General features: G+C 41.1%; 1 protein-coding gene across 1 annotated transcript; it reads left to right on the forward strand.

Annotated features, from left to right (window-relative positions):
• The first annotated feature begins 16,214 nt into the window (after positions 1 to 16,214).
• LOC115594438 (uncharacterized) lies at positions 16,215 to 18,397 on the forward strand. The gene is made up of 6 exons (XM_030438538.1): positions 16,215 to 16,275; positions 16,609 to 16,795; positions 16,949 to 17,153; positions 17,349 to 17,566; positions 17,874 to 18,033; positions 18,137 to 18,397. Exons 2-6 carry the CDS (start codon positions 16,622 to 16,624, stop codon positions 18,307 to 18,309), a joined length of 930 nt encoding a protein of 309 aa, XP_030294398.1. The 5' UTR covers positions 16,215 to 16,275; positions 16,609 to 16,621; the 3' UTR covers positions 18,310 to 18,397.
• Positions 18,398 to 18,870: the final 473 nt, after the last annotated feature.

Consider the following 18,870-nt stretch of genomic DNA (forward strand, 5'->3'; position numbering starts at 1 on the left):
AATTGAACGTTTTAATCGTACCCATTTGTCTATGCTGTATCTTTTTGTTGAGGATAATCAGTTGAACTGGGACACGCTTTTGCCTTATGTCACATTAGCATACCGCAGCAGTGTTCATGCAAGCACCTCCTTCATCCCATATAGGGTATTGTTTGGACAAGAAATTGTTTTGCCTGTGGACATTATGTTAAACGTAGGCAACCATGAGTCATTTGCCTCAGTGGACAATTATGTGTCTAGGCTGAGGGACACTTTGTCTACTGTAATAGAGGCAGTCAAAAGGCACCAGGCCAAGGCTTCAGAACAACAGAAAATGTACTATGATTTTTCAGGCTAATTTCCAATATTACTCTGAGGGGGAACTAGTCTGGGTTCAGAATAAGGCTAGGAAGCTTGGGGTGTGTCCAAAACTGCAGAGGCGGTATAAAGGTCCGTTTAGACTCGTGGATAGGGTGACGGATGTGCTCTATAGGCTAGTGCTAGTGGAGGGAGGCCAAGAGAGTGTTGTTCACTTTAATCAACTTAAACCCTTTACGTCTCCTTTGCCAGTGCCATCAAATCCAACATCAACATCCAGAGGAAGTGAATAGAGGAATCAGTTAACTCCATCTAGCCTACATCAGCGCTCTGGGGTCCAGTTTGGTGCTAAATGGGTCCCCCACAGTGATGTGCACACTGGGGGGCCCAGTTGATGAAAAACGCGCGCTAAAGTGCCCTCTTGGTAGCCAAAACGCGTGCTAAACTGCCCTCTTGGATGGAAAAAACACACTAAACTGCCCCCTTGGCTGGTTAAAACATGATAAACTGCCCTCTTGGTTGGCAAAAACGTGTGCTAAAGTGCCCTCTTGGGAGGCAAAAACGCGTGCTAATGTGCCCTCTTGGGAGGCAAAAACGTGTGCTAAAGTGCCCTCTTGGGAGGCAAAAACGCGTACTAAAGGTCCCACCTGGTTGGCAAAATACAACTGCCCTCTTGGGAGGCAAAAACATGTGCTAATGTGCCCTCTTGGGAGGCAAAAACGCGTGCTAATGTGCCCTCTTGGGAGGAAAAAACACTTGCTAAAGGTCCCACCTGGTTCGCAAAATACAACTGCCCTCTTGGGTTGCAAAAACGCGTGCTAATGTGCCCTCTTGGGAGGCAAAAATGTGTGCTAAAGTGCCCTCTTGGGAGGAGAAAACATTTGCTAAAGTGCCTTTTTGGGAGGCAAAAACGCATGCTAAACTGCCCTCTTGGGAGGCAAAAAAACGCATGCTAAAGTGCCCTCTTGGGAGGCAAAAACACGTGTTAAAGTGCCCTCCTGGTTGGCAAAACACACTAAACTGCCCTCTTGGGTGAAACAAACACTAAACTGCCCTCTTGGCTGGTTAAATCATGATAAACTGTCCACTTGGGTGGCAAAAGGGCGTCTTTAAGTGCCCTCTTCATTGGCAAAACACACTAAACTGTCCTCTTAGGTGAAATTAAAACACTTAATTGCTCTCTTGGGTGGTTAAAACAAGTTTAAGCGCACTCCCGGTTGGCAAAACATGATAACCTGCCCTCTAGTCTTGGGTGGTATGAACGCGTGCTTAAGTGCCCTCGTGGTTGGTAAAACACAAGCGCTCTCTGCCATTGCGCTGCCATTGGATGGGGAATATTGATTCCAATTAAGGCATGCAAGCTTTCCCAGAGTCATTTTATGGTCTCAACAAGTTAAACCCTGTTTATGTTCAATACACTTTGTATGGCCATTAGCACATATTTTCTGTTTTTTTTAAATGTATTTATTTATTTCTTTTTTGCAAACGGCCGATGGGCTAATAAACTTTCTAGATTTTATTTTCAATTTACAATTTAGGCTAGGTCAGTTAGATTCATTGTATTTAGTATATTATGGAATAAATTGATAGCAGCTAGATAGATGGTAACTTAAGTTTTAAGAACACATTCCCGTTGTTAAAATAAGTCCATTTCATCCATTTAAGTATTCAGTTTTAGACACACTCTCTCTCAAATGGTCACATGTCAGTGGGGACTTAATACTGACTGAGGTGCAACCCGGCATCCTACTGCTGTGTGAGGTAGTAGCTAATACAGCAAGCTGTGTATTAAGTTACCAATGTTGCATTACTAAATACTAGTGTATGTAGCCTGGAAGTGCTATTATTAGGTAGAGATGCCTATCACATGTTTAAGCCTATGCTGAGGAGCTAGCCTAGCTAAGTCTTGTGGGAATAGCTTTTTAAAGCTTTTTTATTCTATTTTAATTTTTAAAAATGCTTTTCTTTAAAATGCCTTTTTAAGTGCACAGCTCAGTTGGAAACATATACAGTGGCTTGCAAAAGTATTCACCCCCCTTGAACTTTTCCACATTTTGTCACGTTACAACCACAAACTTACTTGTATATTAATGAGATTTCATGTGATAGACCAACACAAGTGGTGCATAATTGTGAAGTGGAAGGAAAATGATACAAGGTTTTCAAACATTTTTAAAAATAGAAAACTGAAAAGTGTGGTGTGCAAAAGTATTCACCCCACTTTACTCTGATACACTTAAATAAAATCCAGTGCAACCAATTGCCTTCAGAAGTCACCCAATTTAGTAAATGGAGTCCACCTGTGTGTAATCTAATCTCAGTGTAAATACAGCTGATCTGTGAAGGCCTCAGAGGTTTGCTAGAGAACATTGTTGAACAAACAGCATCATCAAGCTCAACCAGACAGGTCAGGGATAAAGTTGTGGAGAAGTTTAATAAAGCATGGTTAGGATATGGAAAAATATCCTAAGCTTTGAACATCTCACAGAGCACTGTTCAATCCATTGGATGGGAAGATGGATGGAGCCAAATACAGGACAATCTTGGAAGAAAACCTGTTAGAGTCTGCAAAAGACTTGAGACTGGGGCGGAGGTTCACCTTCCAACAGGACAACGAGCCTAAACATACAGCCAGAGCTACAATGGAATGGTTTAGATCAAAGAATATTCATGTGTTAGAATGGTCCAGTCAAAGTCCAGACCTAAATCCAAGTGAGAATCTCTGGCAAGACTTGAAAATTGCTGTTCACAGACACTCTCCATCCAATCAGACTAAACTTGAGCTATTTTGCAAAAAGGAATGAGCAAATATTTCAGTCTCTATATGTGCATCGCTGGTAGAGACTTACCCCGAAAGACTTGCAGCTGTCATTGCAGGGAAAGGTGGTTCTACAAAGTGTTGACTCAGGGGGGTGAATACTTTTGCACACCACACTTTTCTGTTTTTTATTTTAAAAAAATGTTTAAAAACCATGTATCATTTTCCTTCCACTTCACAATTATGCACCATTTTGTGTTGGTCTATCACATAAAACCCCATTAAAATACATTTACATTTGTGGTTGTAACATGACAAAATGTGGAAAAGTTCAAGGGGGGTGAATACTTTTGCAAGCCACTGTATGTCCATGCTACATCATAGTTTGTTTCTTTTGAGGTGTCAAATAAATATTTTAAATGTGTATTGTTCCCTGTGTTTTTATCACAGAGCCCTATTGGGTGAAGAAAACACACTAAACTCCAGAAGTTTTTTTTTTTAATCTATATTGAGCCAGAACTATATCTCATAGAACCAGTTTGGATTCGCTGGTGCTAATTTGGTGTTAAAATGCACTAGAATACAGGAAATGGCATCTACTTAATTGAAAATGTTCTGGGGGAGGACCCCCAGACCCCCCAGGGTTTTATTTCCTTAATACATCCATGTCTCTGTGTGTTCTTCACAGTCCAATGTTGAATCTACACAGTTCTCGTGGATGCTGATCCTAACTACAAATGATTTTGAGTAGTCTGTCTAGTTTGTCTGTTTTAAGGCTATATAATGTGCCATTTATATAGCATATAAACATGTCTAAAGTGCCCTCGGCAACACACAGAAGTTAGTGCCCTCTTCAGTGGTGAGAACGTGCTGTATGTGCCCTTTTTTTTCTTTTCGCCCCTGCCCTTCAAAAAGTCTGTGCACGCCACTGGTCCCCCATCATTATCCCTGCCATGATGCCCCTGCAGAAGTGAGGACTACACCAGCAGAAGTGAGGACACCACCAACAGAAGTGAGGATACCACCAGCAGAAGTGAGGACACCACCAGCAGGTCGGACTGACCGGAGTCCTGCCTCGGCGGATGTCGTAGGAACACAGAGTGCCCAATCGGGAGACCCATCAGCCACTGAATCAACCTCTCCTTCAGGTGTGACTGTATCCTGTCCAGAGCAGACTCCCTGGTGTGTCCTCAGTTGAGGAGGGACGTCCACTACGTCAGCGTAGACCACCTGTTTGGTCGCAAGATTATCGTATCATCATAGTGACTCGAGGACGAGTCCCTTTTTGTCAAGAGGGGGGAAAGTGTGATGTGAATGTGCTGTGGGACACAATCGGTGACGTAATGAGCATTACCCGCCTATTAGTGTAATTGAGCACAGGTGTGTGTGTGTGATTGCGGGCGGGAGGAGGATTGGAAGGAGACAAAAGACTGAGCAGACGGGGCATGAGGAGAGCATCTTACTGCTGCGGCTCGACACTCTTTTGGGCAGAGGCGGGGCTTCCATGGTGGAACCCGCCCCCCCCCTGTAATCTGATTGGCCACGCCCTCTGCCCCCCATTGGTCATTGACTCGGGGTAATGTCAATCATTGCACTAAAGCTCTTTACCGACACTGCATGTTAAAACGGAAGAAAAGCAGAAACCTTGTGTGAGTAGACTGTGTTAAGAACTTATGAAGGCTTTTATTTTGGAAAAAAGACAAAGGAAGTGGCTCCGCAGCTGCTAATGAACTCTTAACTTCACCAGTCAAGGACTTTTTCTCAGCGTGATGCTCCTAGGTGAACCGAGTTAAGGTAAGAACAGAACATGTTCTTTAAGACGTTCACAACAATGTTTTGCTAACTTTTGTTCCATTTGGGTTTAATTTGGTTCAGTTAGCATGGGAAACTGTTCTTGTGTGTTTTCTTTAGTTAGCTCTCCATCTGAATAAACGTAAACACCTCTCCACTGTTTCAATAACGTTAGCAATTAGCATCTGTTGTATGACTAGCGTTTTGTGACATGAATTAACAATCAACAACAGAGTATCATATCAAAGTTGCCACTGTGATGTTGGTACAGTACAAATAACATGTTGCTTTTCATTGTGTTTGTGGACACGTTTTGAATGTAGACTACAATGAAACGGAGGCAGGGAGATATCTCCAAATTCTTCACAAAGAAGAAAATTAGCAGGCAGAGTGCAGATGACCAGCAGGAGTGTTAGAGTAGTCAGGCTGAATGCAGCCAGGCAGCTGACACAGGCCAACATCTCCAGGGCCAGACCAGCCCTCATGGACCTCCAGGTGAAAATGCAGGTATTAGGGAAATGCTTTAAAACGTGTAATGTGGTGTTCTGCACGATTTTACACTTATTCAGTGAATGAAGCAATTTAAATACCTCCTTTTAATCACAGTACTAAACTGGCACTATGCACTAAAAATTGTGTATTTAACTATTTGCAATTCATGCTATTTATTATTAAAAAACAATCATGTATGTTCTGTTAAAAATAGAATGATGGAAGTGTTGACTGTGTCAATCAATACTTTCAGATGCACAAAAGGAGAGGACTGCCCCTGGTGATGATGATGCTGAGTCAGGTAGCAGCTCCAGCACCAACAGGAACCTCCCAGTTCATCCTACTTTTGCCACACCCAAAGGTCTCCATGGTAGAGGTAGAATATTTATTAAAAATGCTATTAACCTATCACCAGCAACATGTGAATTACTCTTTTGTATTACTTGCTTGCTGAAATGTAGTTGTCCCTTAATATATTTAAATGGATAAAGCTTGACGATCTAAATGTTACTTTGGAGTTGTCATTGCTTAATGAACCAACTCAACGATTAAAAAGTTAAATAAAATGTTAAACATCTTCTTTAAAAATGAACTTAATTCTTCTTCCTGATTTAAAAAATCCAGAATCTACAGGCATGCAAATATTTTTCAGACATTGGCTGTTGGAACAAGAACAAACGTATATTTTTAAATGTCAGTGTTGATCATGAGTATTAATTTCCACAGACTCATTTTTAAGAGTAACTACTACATGGAGCACTGAGATGTTTAATATACAAAGCTGAGCACTAAGTGCTGATTTAGAATATAGAATATGGTTATTGTTCTTATTTTTAGTGGTAGGTGGTACCTACTCTGCTTAAATCTGATTACTGAAGTGAACTCACATGTTTACTGTACAAAGCTGTTCTGCTGTTACTGTTCTAAATGTCATTGTGATGATTGTGCTTAGTCTTATTAAAACTGATAACTACACTGAACACTGAACTGAGTTTTTTTAATTCTATGTTTTAAGTATATTTTACATTTTTATTTTGTTTTATTTATTTTATTATTAAAGGATATTGTTGTTACATTGTAAGAATTTAAATGATGTTTAAAACTGATTACTATACAGAACACTGCTATGGTCACTGTACAGAGCTAGAAGCACTAACTTCTTGCTAACTCTGTACAGCAAAGTGTTCTGTGTGTTACCACTTGGTAAGAGTACACCCAGCAGATTTAATGTGGCCAAGAAAAGCAAGATGAAAACAGTGTGTAACTGTTCAATATAAATTGAAGTGATCGCCCATATTGAAGTGGGCGACTTTCATTTTTGTTAAGTTTGGGCGGCCCCCCCAGATTAATTGTTGTTACCCCCTGTGCCCCTCACCAGAAAATTCTCTGGACCCGCTCCTGCTTTTGGGAGGGAGGGTGTCGTTCGCAGTTATTTAGGACTGCCGGCGACGAAGACAGATAGAGCAGGGGGTTAGATGTTCCTGTATTAGGAGGGGAGGTTTGTTGCCTCCTTTAGATAGCCAAGGCCGGGACTGTAGAAGAGTGCAGTAGCCACCACTGCTCCTCGTACTTCCTGCTGCCGTGCATGACACCGATGCCCGGCTGAACTCCCGGGGAGTTGGACGGCATCACAAGCTCAGACCCCGGGGGAGGGTCTCGTCGAGCGGGCGAGTAACATTTGACTTTAATGTTGATGTTAAATGTATTTCTGTATATGTGTGTTGATAGGCCTATTGTGTAATTTGTGTAGTGCGGAGGGGGAGGAGGTTACAGGTGGGAGAGTTACTGTAAGTGATAAGCGGGACATTCATATGGTTTCACTTCAAACGGTGTGAGTGGATTGCTGTGATTTCTCAGGTTGCTGTGGTTGATAAATTGCAGTGCCTCCTTAAGCTAGAATATAGCCCTGTGTGTAGTGGTTCTTTACTTAAGTGAAGCGTGTATTGATGGTCCTGTGATGACAGGTGCCTCTAGTTGGTTGTAGCCCCCCTTACCTCTATGAATTAGCTTTTACATACAACTTGTGATAATTTAATAAAGATCTTTTATTTTGCTTTACTGTTGTGTGATTATTCAAAGGCTCTGACACTGGCAGTATTTTCCTGCTAAAGGACAAAACCCACATTTATTACAATATGCTAGCAGCAAAATGCTGATCGCTAATTAGCCGCCACGCTAGGCAGACTTTGCAGTCACTACCATGGTTTTAAATGTATGTATGCTTAATGTAAAATGCAGGGAGTTAAAACTCTGTACATGGTCACATTAAGAGGATGATATATTGTTTATCATGTAAATACATTGTGTTTTTATTTTACACTATTGATAACGAGTCATACAGTTGTGGTTGTATGTTGATGGTAATGTATTTTTTCTATGGTTTGCACTTCCACCATTTCATCAAGTGTGGAGATGAAGTTGATGCTTTTCAGTCCAGAAATTGTAATTGTTTAGAAAATTGGATCGGTAGTAAACTGCTACCATAACCCTGGATAAATTCTACTTGTTGGTTACACTTCCACCAGTTGTGTTCAATGTAAGTTGTGGTTGTTGCATGGCTGTAGTTGCCTTGCACCGCATCTCTGGTGACAAGCATTTAGCAAGAGTACTTTGGAAGCTATCTGTTAGCAATGTTGACATTAAAGAATGCCAGAGCAAAGGTTGTACAGGTAGCCCATCTAAAAGCTCGGGAAATGTGTTTGGCCCCTTTCAAATCTGTCCCTCTGTCCTGCGCACAGAGCACAAAGCAGAGAACCGGACATGACAAATTAAGTTGATAACCACCGTCGCAGTACCGTTTAACTCTATTTGGGGACTTGGGGCTTTGTTGAGCTGCATCATGAGCACAAAGCCTGGCTATATTGAGCCCCCTTCGCAGTACAGGCCTCAGGAGTAGAGAAGTAAGCCTTTCTGCGATATAACCCGGCTCCATTCAGTTTGCTTTTCAGAGGCCTCAAGCTGATGTGAACACTGTGTAAACATGACATCATGTCCACGATTACAGCGTACGAGTGTCCCTCATTAAAATATTTTATGCACTGCTGAAGGATATCTGGTCCATCGATCTAACCCACAAGCAGCACTGAAGTGCTCAAATTACGTTAAAGCACACCCTCGAGGGTAATATTGCGATTATACAACTAATAACAACACAAATAAAATGTATAATCAAAATATATCCATGTTGATGGACAATTTGCTCTCAAATTTTAAAGGTTTTTGCGAGTGTTCCATGGAAACACATGGGGTCTGACTAATAACTGAAACAAAATCAGTCACGTCAGTTGACTCATATGTGTAATGGAACGTATAGTTTACCACTCCATCAAATAATCCAACCCTTAGTAGCAACAGAAAGGATTTTCTAGTCCCAGAAGAGTGAAGTCTGAGCTGACGTTAATGTTTTATCGCGATCTCGGAATTTCCGAGAGGCACCCATCTGCAGTCAAGATGGCCGACAAGGGCGCCGCCATATATCCAATCCATACCGGAAGTCCAAACCGGAAGTCCAAACCGGAAGTTGGTTAATCACCAAAATAAAACCAAAATAAAAGCCGCAATTTATCCAATCCATACCGGAAGTCTCAAGCGGAAGTTTGTTAATCACCAAAATCAAACCAAAATAAAAGCCCAAACAATCTCTCTAAACGTGCCTATTTTTTTAAAATTGCATTTCTATAGAGCTTGGCAACGTGCCACAGTGTCGGGCGCCATACTCGTTGCAAGACGCCAGAGCAAGAGTGAGAGAGAGAGAGCTCTCGATAATCATATCTAACTAAGTAACGGGGAAAGAATGAATGTATGTCTTCATCACACTGCAGGGATCGAAATTAGCACCCGCCATCCGCCAAATGCAGGGGAATTTGTGCGCTGGCGCCTGGTGGGTGAATTGAATCAGTTTACCAGCAACTGTGACAGATTCATTCCAGTCAGATCTGATCCAATTAATCTTAATGATCTATATCTTGGTTAAGGCATAACAGTGCGCTTTACACGACCCAAGAGTTAGATCCGGTCAAATTATGTTTCTGATTCGACCAAAGTGTCAGCTGGACTTTAGAATGCCGGAAATCCTGAACTACTTGAACAGCCGTAAGCGGTCATTTGGACCGCTAGATTTTAAACTCTATAATGTAAATACCCAATTGAGTGATGAATGCATTCATTATGTCATGATAGATTTTTCTTTAATGAAATTACACCAAAATGTACATTTTAAATAATTATACATTTATTAATAAAATAGTAAACCTTTATTTTTGCATATTTACACAAGAATTTAATAGAGAAAAGTTAGAACAATTAAAAGTATCTTATTTGATTTTGAATGATTTTATAATAATCTATAAGTTAAAAATATAGGCTGTAATAATCGAAAAAGCTGAAAACGAGCTGATCTCAAACAAAAAAAGAGCTGTTGTGATCACTGGTCCAGTTTCCACAGACCACCTCCGCTCTCCTCACAGTCACCACACACGCCCAGATAGCAAATATTTTGGCCGTATTATGGCATTCATTTGGCATTTTTGGCTTCCTTTTGGCATTAAGAAAGCCTTTTGGGTTAACTGTGGTATGATTAAGGTTGTCCATAGGCGGCAGCAATATATGGCTGAGTTATGGCATATGCCTGGTAAACCAAAAGACTGGGGAAAGAGCGGGATCAAGTATTAGGGATGGTATGGCATGTTTATGGCAAGCCAGAAGATTGAGTAAAGAGCGGCAACATCTGATTCCATATATGGATGTGTTTTGGATGTGTATTGGCATATTTCTGTAAAGCCAAAACACTGGACAAACAGCGGGAATTTCTACCCAGAAGAGAACCTTCATTTTAAAAGCAGGATCAACACTGAGGTACGTATAATTTAAAATATTATAAATGTATACTTAGTAAAGGTTAATTGTAAGCTCTGATTTTCTGTCATTGCCTCATCAAAATACCCAATAAGGTTGACGTTTTCCTTTAAGGTTGTTAAAGTAACTGTAACTGTAACTGTAGGCTAACTGTGTGGTGGCTAATAAGCTAACTGTTAGCAAACTAGAATCTTTTAAAACTGGCAGACCCAGCCCATTCGAGAAGAGAACTTAATATGAAGGAATAGAAAGTGTAACTGATAGCGAATTCCTAACGCAGATAGCTAGCATATATGGCATTGCTCATTCATTTCTCCACTCCATTCGGTCTCTGTTTTGGTTTATCTTCGACTCGGATCAAACTCTTTTCCACTGCATGCATCTCTGCTCCGTCTCTGGAGCCCAGAGCAGCTGGAGACCGGTGAACTGCGAGCTAACATGTTAACAACCATCAAAATTCTCCCCAGACAGTGGAACAGCGGCGCTGCGCCATGTTAGCTGCTTTAAAGCGGGTGTTTGTGGGCTGCCGTGGTCTTCTCGTTAAAGAAGCGCGCCCCCAGGCTGACAGTGACGAGCGTACATCCGTCTGTCCCCTGGCTGACGGTGATAATGACCGTATCTCCCCCCCGGCTGACAGTGACAAGCGTCCGTCCCCCCCGACGATTGTTATAAAAGAGTCTCATATAAATGTGGATGAATCTTGTCTTGTCGTCTTGCACCGGTGTTATGCCGAAAAGTGCCTGCATGCCGGGATCTGCCTGGCGCTCGCGGCGAGATGGGGATGCAGTATTCGGCAGATCTGGTGTTGAACTTGCCAAGATATGCAAACACTCTTAATTACAATTTCTCTAACCTCATAAGAGTGTTTATTTATATGAACATGGACTCCATACATGTAGCAGTGTATCTGTCTTAAACAGCCAGGGATGCATATCTTGGCAAGTTCAAAACCAGCTTTGCCGAATACTGCATCCCCCTCATGCTGCGAGCGGCATGCAGATCCCGGCATGCAGGCACTTCTCGGCATAACAGGTGTCCAAGAATTTCACCGTGCGCGCGGAGGCTCATGGGAAATGTAGTGCGAAAACACTTCGCTTTCCAAAACTCCTCGTAGTCCTTTTAATTATTGCATACTGTAGCCTACACCATTCCTCTGATTTTCAATGTTGATTATTTGTTAATGGTTAGGAATGTTTTTACTTCTCAAATGTAAACATGTGTCAGGTTTGACCCTCATCTTTATTTAAGGGTTAAACGTGTTATACATTTTTCATTTTGCTACCAAATTGCTTTTAATTCTCTCAAATATTTAGGAGCACATGTGCTGAGCAGATTATACATCTTCTATAGTTTTTGGCATTGTTCATGGATTCATATTTATGTAATTTGTTAATTTTTCCTTCAATAAAACTAATTATGTTTTCCCTTTATTTTCCTTTTTTTGTTTTCAGTGCAAAATGGCCTACAGTGATGTGTGTAACATTCGTAAGAGGGCCCTGAAAAGAGTTGATCTTAAGCTTAGCTCCTTGGAAACTGAAATGCCTGGGAATTCTGGCATAGAGCTAGCTCAGGACAATGATGTGGCACACTGTACAGCTGACAGTTCACATTATAATATGGGCATGTCTGAGGAGGAATATTTCAGCAGTGAAGTGGGAACTGATTAAAGTTCTGATGATGAAAAGTATTCTCATCCCAGCTTGGCATCTGTGCTATCAGACTGGGCCATTAAGTATGGTGTCTCCTTAGTTGCCCTTTCAGCGCTGCTGTCCATTCTCAGGGTTTACCATCCTAGCCTCCCAAAGGATGGTCGGTCTTTGCTGAAAACTAAGACACATTATGTGGTGGAAAATTTAGCAGGTGGCTCTTTTCACTATTTTGGTGTCATAAATCAGGGTTCGTACGGGTGCTTGAAATCCTTGAAAGTGCTTGAATTTCAATGTTGTGTTTTCAAGGTCTGAAAAGTGCTTGGATTTTAGTTTAAGTGCTTGACATTATAACTCTGTGTCTTTCACAAAATTGGGATCAGACTGGATAATTAATTTCTGAAGTTTTTGCTATTATAAAATATAATTTTAGATGTTTACAACATGATACAGTGTACATAACTGTGATAAAAAGTGAAGAAAAAAAATCACAAGTATATATATTCCCTTTGATACATATTTCACCCCAGCAATAAGGTGCTGGAAAATCTTAAAAATGACCCTTAAAAGTGCTTGAAAAGTGCTTGAATTTGACCTTGAAAAAAGTGTACGAACCCTGATAAATGCACTTAGGAAAACTTTAGAGCAACTGTCAAGCAAAGTCCAAGATGGACACATGTTCAAATTACAGCTGAACATTGATGGTCTACCACTTTTTAAAAGCTCCTCTGTGCAGTTCTGGCCCATCTTGGGCATGTTACAACATGGCTGTGTGAAAAGACCTGTGCTGATTGCATTGTTCTGTGGTGTATCCAAACCAACTTCTTTGCCTGAGTACCTGGGTGCTCTTGTAAATGAGATTAAACAGCTGAAAGATGGATTTCTCATTGGTGCAAAGACTTTTTTTGTGAAAGTGAGTTCAGTTATATGTGATGCTCCAGCTAGATCTTACATTAAAGCCATTAAGTCTCACACAGGGTATTCTGGATGCGACAAATGTATTCAGTCAGGTCTTTACATGAACCATCGTATGACTTTCCCAGATATGCATGCTGCCCCTAGGACTGACAAGCTTTTCAAATGCTGTAGTGATGAAGATCATCATGTGGGGCACTCACCTTTTACTGAATTGAATATTGGCATGGTGAGCTGTTTCCCCCATGACTATATGCATTTGGTATGTCTTGGTGTAGTACGCAGGCTTTTAGATCTATGGATGGGAAGTGCTGGACCTCTATGTTGCCGCATATCTGTTGGTCAGTGCAGTGTCATATCGGAAAAACTGATCAGTTTGAAAGCCTTTATACCAGCTGAGTTTGCCAGGAAACCAAGAGCACTTAAAGAGAGACTGAGGTGGAAAGCAACTGAACTGAGACAGTTTCTATTATACACAGGTCCAGTTGTTTTAAAGGGTGTTTTGGCTGAGGAGGTCTACAAGAACTTCATGCTGCTTTCAGTTGCCATTCACATTTTAGCTAGCCCATCATTATGTTTAGTGATGAATGACTTTGCCAGGGCTTTACTGTGCTCATTTGTGGACCATTTCAGTCAGCTATACGGTGCTCAGTTTGTTGTGTACAACATTCATGGTTTAGTCCACCTCAGTGAAGATGTTAAGGTTCATGGTCACTTAGATCTCATATCTGGATTTCCTTTTGAAAATTATCTCTATAAATAAAAGAAAATGGTCAGGAAACCACACAGTCCTTTGAGTCAGATAATCCGACGTGTCTCAGAAATGGACAGCACCTGTGCTGAAACCATAACTGAGAAACAGAAAATTTTAGCAAAGGGGCAGCACAGAGAAGGACCTGTGCCTCATTTAATGGACACTGTAAAACAGTTTAAGTATTTATTGATTGATGGTGTGACTATCACAACTTCATGTAGTGACAACTGCATTAAAATTAACAGTGCTGTTGCTTTGGTACAAAATATACTTCTGCATGAGGGGTTTTATTATGTAGTGTATAAGGAGTACACCAAAAAGGAGATTTTTTTTCACATATCCTTCAGACTCTTCTGACTTTGGCATCCTTGTTGTTTCAGGTCTGTCATCAGACTTAAAATGTGCAAGGCTTGACAGTAATATGAGAAAATACATTAGGATTCCACTTGAGACTAGGGGCAGCTTTGTTGTTTTCCCTCTACTACACCTTGATTAATCTGTTTAACCCTCTGGTATCGTTAAAAAAAACAACTCCCTGATGTACTGTTAGGGACGAAACGTCCTCTAAAAACGACAGCTGTAGAAATGTATCAGATTAATATACCAGGGATTTTTTACGTGTTATCACAGTCTTGGATATGTCAAAGAATAGTTAAAAAAAAAAGCCTTAATTTACTGATAGGGGACATTTTTGTCCCATAGATTGCCATTATGTTTTGATGTTGCACGATCATAAAAGGATATAATCATACATTCTGCAGTGTCGGTGGTCCTCCGAGTTGGAAAGAGGTAAAGATGACATCATTTACCTACTTTCTAGGCCCATGCAAAGCAAGCCTATACTTCTGGGAAACAGACAGATCCACCTGTAGAGGAGTCAGTCTTACAGCCTCTGTACAGGTGGATCTGTCTCTCATGTCAGTTGTTACTCTTCTCACGATCAGTGACCCAGCTGCAGGCCACATGCATTTATGCATGCATAAATTCCTTTATTTTGTTTTTTTGTTGTCTGTAGTTCACACACACACACACACACATTGACAGTAAAAATGACAAATTTTACCTCTTTCCAACGAGGGAGACCACCGACATTGCAGAATGCATGATTATATCCTGTTATGATTGTGCAATCAAAACAGGCGGTTATAATGGCAGTCTATGCCACTGCAATTTACTTAATAAATTAAGGTAAAAAAGTTAAAATCTGATAATAAACAAAAACAAATAATGCATCAAAATTATTATTATTATTATTATTATTATTATTATTATTTTTACTAATTTCTGACATATCCAAGACTGTGATAACACATTAAGAAAATCTCCGGTCTCCAATCAAAAATCAGGTACGCTTTATGAAATTGGCAAAAAACTAAACATTTAATAGTTCTGATAAGGACCAAGGTTGATTGAAAGAAAAAATATCAATCTGATACATTTTTACAGCTGTTGTTTTTAGAGGATGTTTTTGTCCCTAACATTTTTTTCCCCTGGTGTATTTTTGACCTTTATAAAATTAATATTCATCACCAAAAATCACCCCATTTCATGTTATACAGTGAAAGTTATGGCCAAATAATGAGATTTTTTATTTCTTTTTTTCTTTTAATAATGAGTGAAAAATGCCCCCTAGAGGACAGAAACATCCCCAACAGTACGAGAGGGTTAAACCCCAAGGTTTCAGTAGTATAGGTACTTTATTTTCCTCACAGAGGAAATTCATTTTCACAGTTTGGTGTACAATACAGTTCAATAAACATTAAACTTCAGAGCAGAAGGGACAAAGCTCTTTGTGAGGTGGACTCTCCTACACGTAGATATGACCATAGAAGGGAATACTGGCCTCAACTATCAATATCTTTCTTTCTTAAAATTTCTCCCTGATGATGGTGTGATGTGTGTTGCAACAAAGTTTATAAGCAGTTCCCTGTGTTACAACAGTTAGTGTTTGTGTTATGTTTATGAGATGTTGAAGTAGAGGAAGTTATTGTTGTACCATATGCTGCAGTTGGATATCAACTAGTGCTGGTAGACAGAGAAAGAGAGCTTGTTATTAAGCAGTGTGAGAAAGTCCAGGGTGCGCCCCAGAGGCGAGCCATCCTGAATCTGGAGGAGCTGAACACGCAGCGCCAGATGTTAATCCTCATGGGTGTGCATAGAAGATTACACTTTAGCCTGGTTATCAGGGAGGGCTCTGGGTTCACCAAGAGGAGCACTAGGTGTATCTGGAGACACACAGGTTTTGACATGGCTGGGGTCACCAGTGCCAAGCTTCACCTTACCAGTGCCTGACGGCAACAGGGAGGTGAGGAGATAGATTTACTGAAGACTTGTGCCCCTTCTCCAGCAGGGGTTACACAGGTTAATGACAGTTTTTTTTCTTAATTGCAGAGAAAATGTATCATATCGTCAGTTTTGAGGAAACGTCGGAGGTAGAGGTGGTGCCGGCCTTGTGGGTCAATGATGGTGTCTGCCAGTGGCCCCCTTACAAAACAGACAGTGTACAGAGGGCCATCAAAAGTCAGCAGAAACCTGATCCCACCTGGGCCCTGTATAATGCGAGGGTGTTATTCACAGCAAGTATGTGTAAATATACTTCTGTAATAAACTGATTTGTGATAAAGTAATGACATAATGTTAAATTGAGCTATGTTATAAACAGTTGATTATCACGAGGCAAGAAGAAAGCTGCCACTTGCAGAGCAGCAAACTGATCTTCAGTCAGATGCTAAGGCTGACTCTGGAAGGCCACCAAAAAGAAAGATCAAGTAAGAATTTTGTGACTCTAAATGAGAATCTAAATCTGAGTGTTTTAGTGTTACTGCAACTTCTCAGCACTGCACTTTTCTACCATTTATTGCATATATCCTTGCATCTCGAGATCATTTATACATGTTAAATTGTTGGTTGTTGATGTCTTGTTTTATGGGAAGCCTAGTTACAGTAATAGGAAATGCTGGATATACACAGTCAATTATTACTTTGCCAAATCAATGGGCATGCCACATACTTTGATGTTCAAACATGTAATGTAAGCTGTGTCCTTGTTTAAACTTACTTCTTTGTCCTCTGTTGTATTTATTGCATGTTTGTCTCCAAAGGCCAAGTAGGTACATGGATAGCTATGAAAGTGAGGAGGATGCCTTCATCCCAAAAAAGAGGGCACTTCCAAAAGCCCCCAAATCATTTCAAAGATACATGATACGCCCATCCAATGGTGCAACGGAGTGCATTGCACTCACCCAGGGCTCATCAGATGGAAGATCTACCACGATTTCAGAATATCAGGTAGAAGTGTAAATCTCACAATTTCATTCAATTTCAGTTCTTGATGTTACAGTTATTTTTCAGATGTGAAATGAGAAATAATTCAGATGTCTAAATTAGTCATATTTAAGGATTTAAATCATGACTGAATATCTTTTATACCCCCATGCCTAGGGTAACAACCCCCTTGAGACATCACTTCGCCAGGCCATTGAGGTGGCAAATTATATGGAGCCTCAGCCAGCAAACACCCCAGGTCATCAAGGCCAGGCTGTGAGGGTGTGCCCTGAAACCCAGGCAGCTCCAATCTGGGGGCAGAATGACCTCTCATCGAGGCAACGCCTCAAAAATTCAGCTGTCTGCAGTCAGATGTGTGGATGTAAGAATTACCATTTTTCCAGACTCCACTTGTTACTTAGATAGATAGATAGACGGACACACAGACAGAGAGAGACCAACAGACGGAGAGACACAGAAAGACATACACACGCACACACACAGATAAACAGAAACAGACAGACAGACATATGTTTGATATTACAACTAACTTATCTCTTGTTTCTCTCATATTCAGCTTTGCTTCATGACTTGCTCGTGAAGCAAGAAATCATAATTGAGCAGCAGCAGAACATCATAAGAATGGTGCAAGACCTTCATACAGCAATGCACAGGACGACAAATGGGTCAACTAACATGGAAAGGCACAATTCTTACTTCCCCCTCTGCAATATCGAGCAGCTGATGGCCCTGGAAAGAGACCTGCAGTCTCTACCTGGACTGAAAAAGGAACTGGTAAACTGCCTTTGATTTGTGTAGGGCACATATGTCAAACTCAAGGCCCATGGGCCCAAAATCCAAATCCAGAGGAACAGCAGAGGCTCCTCTGACAGCTCCTCTGTGGAGCTGTAGGTGAGCTACAGGTGAACCGGCTGGAGAGAGCAGCCATCCTTCTTAAACATTGAACCAGTCTGGCCCTTGACTTGTACCAAATTTAAAATTTTGGCCCACGGCGTATTTGAGTTTGAAACCCCTGGTGTAGGGTAATGTAATGGTAGTTCAATGTAAATCAATGCAAGTAATTCTCTTTCGCTATTTTCAGGTCACCTCTCTTGGACTTGTTGGAGGTGCAACTGTGAAGGAAACAGTTTGGGGCATCCTCAAACGAGCCATGATTAATGATCTGGCTCTAAAAGTAACCTGGTGTGGTGTGAAGGGAAAGCTGGCCTTTGAAAGACTTCAGCTAAAAGCAGTGGTAGTGGGTAAGTTTAATAACTGTATTAAAGCTTTTAATGAAGCATACCAAGGTTATAGTAGATTTAGTAAGTCTGTTTATTTTGTCTTTGTATATGCTATCACTTTTAGACGCTGTGAGAAGAAACCCGGCCTGCTCTTCAGCCACTGACAGTGAAATTTCCAAAGCTATCCAAAAGTGGTTTTACTGGGCTGGGGATAGAGACGGCGGGAGGAGGAAGCGCCAGGATGCGAGGACCAAGCCAGGACCCAACCCAGCCAGCACCCAGCCAGGAGCACATTAAATGGAGGCATTTATTGATTATTGTATATTGCCCGTTATATGTTTTAATACATGTTTAAAACTGTTGTCTGTTTTTTTTGCCTGCATTCCCAGGGCCATGCAGTTGATAAAAAAATATGAAATGATTTAAATCTTCTTATTTGTTTTTCCAATACAGCAGTAAATAATTATGACATGGGGAGGGGTGGGGGCTGGGGGAGTGGGGCCTGGGGGGGGGGGGGGGGGGGATTTGGGGCTCTTCTGGGGCAATTATGGCTCTATATTGGAAGTCCACAATTAGTTCTGGGTGAATTTTGGCCCCCTTTTGGCCTCTTTTTGGGCCAGTTTTGGCTACTTTTTGGCTGGGTTGTGGGGATTTGGGGCTCTTCTGGGATGATTATGGCTGTATTTTGGAAGTCCACAATTAGTTTTGGGTGAAGTTTGGCTACCTTTTGGTGTGATTTTGGCTTGCCTAATTTGGGCCATTTAGGGCCCAGCAGCCCAGCCATAACCTTGCCAAAATGACCAGCCAGATTTGGGCCAAATTGAAGCCAAAAGGTTTTGCTATCTGTGGCATTTCAAG

Source organism: Sparus aurata, chromosome 13, assembly GCF_900880675.1.
Source record: "Sparus aurata chromosome 13, fSpaAur1.1, whole genome shotgun sequence".
NCBI classification, from domain to species: Eukaryota; Metazoa; Chordata; class Actinopteri; order Spariformes; family Sparidae; genus Sparus; species Sparus aurata.

What these genes read in the sequence shown, in the direction of transcription:
- LOC115594438 (XM_030438538.1), top strand. Translation starts at nt 16,622, where the DNA reads ATGGATAGCTATGAAAGTGAGGAGGATGCCTTCATCCCAAAAAAGAGG. An exon ending in CCACGATTTCAGAATATCAG is followed by an intron (nt 16,796 to 16,948) that starts GTAGAAGTGTAA and finishes CCCCATGCCTAG; the next exon opens with GGTAACAACCCCCTTGAGAC. An exon ending in GCTAAAAGCAGTGGTAGTGG is followed by an intron (nt 18,034 to 18,136) that starts GTAAGTTTAATA and finishes TATCACTTTTAG; the next exon opens with ACGCTGTGAGAAGAAACCCG.